The 5,433-nt window shown below is 43.2% G+C and overlaps 1 protein-coding gene across 1 annotated transcript in view; it reads left to right on the top strand.

Annotated features, from left to right (window-relative positions):
* NKX2-1 (NK2 homeobox 1) overlaps positions 1-147 on the top strand; it is a gene marked incomplete at its 5' end in the record, with an annotated part of 693 nt that extends 546 nt beyond the window's left edge. Inside the window, 1 exon segment of the mRNA XM_008935274.1 lies at positions 7-147. Coding sequence (XP_008933522.1) covers positions 7-147 — 141 coding nt within the window.
* Positions 148-5,433: the final 5,286 nt, after the last annotated feature.

A 5,433-nucleotide genomic window follows, 5' to 3' on the forward strand; every position in this document is an offset into this window, starting at 1 on the left:
GGGCAGTCTCCAGACATGGGACAGCACTCGGCCAGCCCTTCGTCTCTGCAGAGCCAAGTCTCCAGTTTGTCTCACCTAAACTCTTCTACTTCTGACTATGGCACTGCCATGTCTTGCTCCACCTTGCTATACGGTAGGACCTGGTGAAAGGATTAAACAAAGCAAAAGAATAAATAAGAAAAAAAAAAAAGCAAAGAAAAAAAAAGCAGATTTTCCCAGTCGCAAATCTCTGTCCTGTCCAAACTACTGGGTGTTTTCATTTTCTTTTTTCTTTTTTTTTTTTTTTACGTTTTTTTTTTCCCCCTTCCCTTTTTACTGAGTGGTTCTGTGAGGACCTCTAAAAGAGAGACCATGGTTTTTTTTTTGGTTGGTTTTGTTGCTACTCTTGATGGTTTGGGGTCTTTTTTTTTTTTTTTCCCCCCCTAAGGTTGTTGTACGGGGTGTTAAAAAAATTCTGACTCATAACCTCGGAGCAGTCTGTGGAAAGGGGACCATCGTTAGGCATGGTTCGAAGGCTTGGATTTCAGATACACACTTTTCCAGCGTCTAGGACTTGCATGTAAATATAGAGATTTTGGGGGATGGGGTTGTTTTCCCCAAAATAACGCATTCGTGTCACCCAGACACCAGAAGCAGCTTCCCCCCTCCCCCGGGCTCCGCTCCCAGCCCCGCGCCAGGGCCAGCGGATGGAGACGTGGAGTCATCAAAGGCTTGCCTTTTATTTTCCTCCTTACGTTTGATGTGAACCTGTAGCTGTATAATGCTGTCAAAAGTTGGACTAAACCCATAGTTTTTAGTAGGCTGTATATTTTGTTGTAAAAAGAAAAGGAAAAAAAATACAATCAACCAAACCGACCCCCACCTTTTTTATGGACACTGATCGCCCCGTCGTAAATCCTCTGGCAATTTGTTATTTGCGCACGCCGCCTTTTCCTGTTGTAACTTATGTAGATATTTGGCTTAAATATAGTTCCTAAGAAGCTTCTAATAAATTATACACATTACGAATATTCTTTTTTAATTCCCATTTGGTTTCACCTCCGGAGCTTCCCTTCCCACTATGTGGTTTTGTTTGTTTGTTTGTGTGTGTGTTTTTTTTTTTTTTCTCCTTAATGGAAAAACAACCCGGGATGCTGCCAAATCCTGAAAGGCCCCTGCCCCTCCCAGGGCCCAGACCCTGTTCCCAGAGGGGAGCTGCGCCAGGGAGTTAACGGGATACAGGATCAGTCCTCAGTGTGCAAAAGTGACCAAAAAACGCGTGGAATTCACGAACTCGAGAGCGAGGGGATCGAGTCCAGATTCATTAGCCCGATTATTGGGGTGGGGTGTGTGTGGGGGTGGCACCTCAGAGACTTCTTGCTAGAGAAAGCAAAATATTCCGGGAGTAGAAATTCAAATGCCAAAGGCACGGAGGAGAACGAAGTTCTAAGTCTAATGCCACTAGAAGCAAATTAACGAAGAATCTGCTGACAGTGTAGGACATGCGGCCAATTTAAAGAGCGTCCAGTTTTAAGACCTTGTTAAAGGAAAGAGTAATTTCTACCAGGTTTTCCTATGTGCTTGTATTTTAAGGGAAATACAGTCACCTTATTTATAATCAAAATAAAAAGATAGTTTATTGTGTACGACACGTAGCTTGAATTAACTTTCTTTATCAGACTGTATTTTATTTTCTGCACGTACGGGCCCCCGCAAGCATCCCTGCACACACACGACCACGCAGGTACTCCTGCACGCGTCCACTGCGGCACCCAGGCGAGAGATTGGCTGCAGGCTACACCTCAGTGTAACGCGCATTTGGTTTGGTTGTGCTTTTTTTTTTTTTTTTTTTTTTTTTTTGTGCGTGTGTAGCGATTTGGGAAGCTTGTCACGAAGGAGATGAGGAGAAAGTGCGCGTGCGCGCACGTGTGGGTGCGTGGGTGCGCGGGGTGCGCGGGGTACGCGCCTGCTGAGACACCGACGGGCGGTTGTAGGAAGGTCAATATTGTGGGTAATGCAAGGCAGTTAGGTATTAACTTTGCTGTAAATATATAAAGCCTATCAAGTTAAGCAGCTCGTATCGGACAAGCCCGAAATACAAGTAATTCGCTATCTTTTGGGTCCCAAATATCCCTTTTGTGAGTGTAACAAAATAAGAAGTCCCCCACCCTAAAATACTACGTAGCGTGTTTCCCTTCGCATCTGCTGCTCGGTTTCGTTTTTTTCTCCGGATCCTATCAGATGAACCACAGAGCGAATCACAGTCATTGAAAGACTTCTGAATTACAGAGGTATTATGAAATGCTCATATTTTTTGAAGAGAAAGAAAGCAGCTTGCTCGGGATGGAAACAACCCAACCTCCAGCTTAAGTAGCAGCTTTCGAAAGCTCCAGTCTTTATTTATACAAGATAGCCGGCGTTACTCGGACACCGAGTGCTAGACGGAGAAAGAGGGAAATAGACAGAAGGGGAAAAAAAAAAAAAGATTATCAGAGTGTTTCTGTCCCCTTCTTCCCCCCACTTTATTTCTAACTAGAGAACAACACGTGTGTCAACAGGAATTTCGAGACCTTTCATTCTTTATACTATGTCCTGCTTTATACAGCGACATTCTCAACTAACCCAAAGGATATTCCTTTTATATTATTATTTTCTTTCTCACGCAGAGTGTTCGTTTCAGATCTATAACATCATGTTAAGAATGGCAGAGTGTGTGTGTGTGTGTCTGTGTGTCTGGAGCTTAGTGCTGTTATTTCTGCTGCCAGAAGAAAGTGTTGGGAATTCCTGGTCCGTGGCACAGCGCTGCCAGATCCCGCGGACAGAGCGAGGAGAGCAGGGTTAACTCTACGGATTTTTTAAAATTAGGGATAGCGTCTCCCGGAGTTAATACACAAGACTGAAGGGAAAGTGCTGTGCTTAAGTTGACATTTCCCCTTCAGATGTAATTAATGTTTGCATCCTTTCAAACGCAGGAACATTAGAAAGTGAGGAGCACTGAAAGGCATTAATACAGCCGAGAAAAATTGTTCCCTCCCCCCAAATACTGGAGTTAGCATGTTCCATAGAGATCCAGCCAGTGACTTTTCATTATAGACTTCGGGGGAAATAAATGAATTTTATTGTGTCTCGACAACCTCATAAACACATATTTGGTGGTGGGTGTAATTACTGTAATGGATTATTATGTACACTGAGTTATCTTTCTTTAACTAGATTTAGTTTCGATTAAATAAACTCGTTTCCACTTTGTCTGATGTCGGCTTAGTTTAAAGTCTGTTTACTTGTTCCACAGAAAGGTGAATTCATCTCTTTATTAAGCACTAGAGACCGAGCAAACACAGTTCAAACTGTATTTACATATCAATCAGGAGAAACGCAAACAAACTGCTCTTTAACAATTTTATAGAAGGGGTTTTTTTTATGACATTGTGTTATTGCCTTTTATCATAAAACTCTTTGTATAAACCAGTTATGTCTTGATTGGGATGAAGACATTTCGGGGAGGGGACTAAACACATTTTAATCTCCAGTTTCTCCCAAGAACACTCACGAGAACTTAGTCCCTGTAGGCCTTTCCTAAATTAAAAATATGTGCCTCCGTCTAAACTCCTGCTTCTTCCAATACTTTGATATTCAGTCTCTCGGTAATCAATGCAGAACTTGGATAATGGGATGGCGAAGGGGAGGGGAGGCAGCATGATTAAAATCTGAAACGATGCAAGAAATGCACGTTTCCCAATATAAGTGCTCCTTTATTAACGTGAGACCGTGGGCACCCCGTATTTTGAGAGATAAAGGGAGCCGGTGAAGAATGGCCATTCCCTTCCACTCCCCCACTTCCTGGCACCGTCTATAAATGTAGAACCACGGAGGGCATTTTTTCCTTCTGTAAGTAGGAGTTCATGCTTGAGTGCCATGAAGTGTGCATGCTGTGGAAAAAAAAAAAAAAAACCCCAAACAAAAAACCCAACAAACCCCCATCACCGCCAAGAGATAAAGGGAGCCGGTGAAGAATGGCCATTCCCTTCCACTCCCCCACTTCCTGGCACCGTCTATAAATGTAGAACCACGGAGGGCATTTTTTCCTTCTGTAAGTAGGAGTTCATGCTTGAGTGCCATGAAGTGTGCATGCTGTGGAAAAAAAAAAAAAAAAACCCAAAACAACAAACCCAACAAAACCCCATCACCACCACCACTTTCACTGCCACAACAACAGCAACAATAGCGAAAGGGTTCTTCATATTTACTGTTTCATATCAAAACGGGTTGCGAGGTGATTTGGTTGTTTGGTTTTTTTGTTTGTTTGGTTTTGGTTTTTATTTTTTTTTCCCTGTGGTTTCACAGCAGCCTGTTAGCAGCAGGGATGCTGGGAAGGAAAGGCTGTCAGGAGGCTGCGGCGCCGGGCCTGCCCCGGGCGCCGGACTAACGGGGAAGCGCGGGGCTGTTACCGTGCCCACGGGAGGGCTGGTGGGGGCAGCGTTAGGGAGCTGATCGAAAACTATATTGCCTGCATCTCGGTTCAAAAGGCGGTGCAGGGCCCTAAGACAGTGTTCAAAGCGCAGATCCCAAACAATGTAATCTGAGACAGCGGTGAGATGACACCAAGAGAAGTTGTCACGGGAGGGAGGGGAGGAGGGGGTGGACGGGAAAGAAAAAAAAAGTATTTTAGGAGTTTTGTGGCGGAGCGCAGGTAGAGGGGCCTCGGTGGGAAGGCAGCCCCAGTCCAACTTGTCGTGACGGCTGCTTTCACAAAGGGGACCTAGAGGTAAAGACTGAATGACTTCTGAAGAATTTCAGTCCTTTCATGGCCGTGTCAAGAGCAAAGCTGAGAAATATTTTTTTTTTTTCCTGTCTGACCCGCTGTTCTTCTCATGATCCCCTTCAGGAAAAAAAAAAAACAACAAAACAACCAACCAACCTTCAAACCCTAAGTAAATGGTAATACTGTTTATATGTATCAAATGTGTACAAAGATCTGACCCAATACGGCTGTTTCTATGAGGTAGAGAGAGATTATCGTCTCTGGCAAAGTGGTGAAACGAAATTACTTTTTTCTTTTTTCTTTTTTTTTTTTTCTTTTTTTTCTGGCTGCAAGCACTTTAGGGAGCAGGTAAGGTCAAAGTTTTCTACATCCTATGTCTTTCTCTAGAAGGCTTCCTCTGGTCAGCTATATAAATAAGACAGTGAATAAGATGAATTGATGTAAAAAGAAACTGATATTCGTTTTGATGCTAAAACAACTTACTATGCAGAAGATTTCTTGGGAAACCTGGAGATTAAAAAGTTAACTATGACATTTAACCTTCGATGTAAAGGTTTTTGTTAGAGGGAGGGGGAAGAGGGAAATCGGAATTTATTTTTTTTTTATGATGAGACAGACATCAAGAAGAAAAACATTTACAAATAGCCGAATGCATTACTATGATGCATTACGAGTCCACTGTCCTGAACCGC

This window comes from Merops nubicus, unplaced genomic scaffold (assembly GCF_000691845.1).
Source record: "Merops nubicus isolate BGI_N331 unplaced genomic scaffold, ASM69184v1 scaffold9582, whole genome shotgun sequence".
NCBI lineage: Eukaryota > Metazoa > Chordata > Aves > Coraciiformes > Meropidae > Merops > Merops nubicus.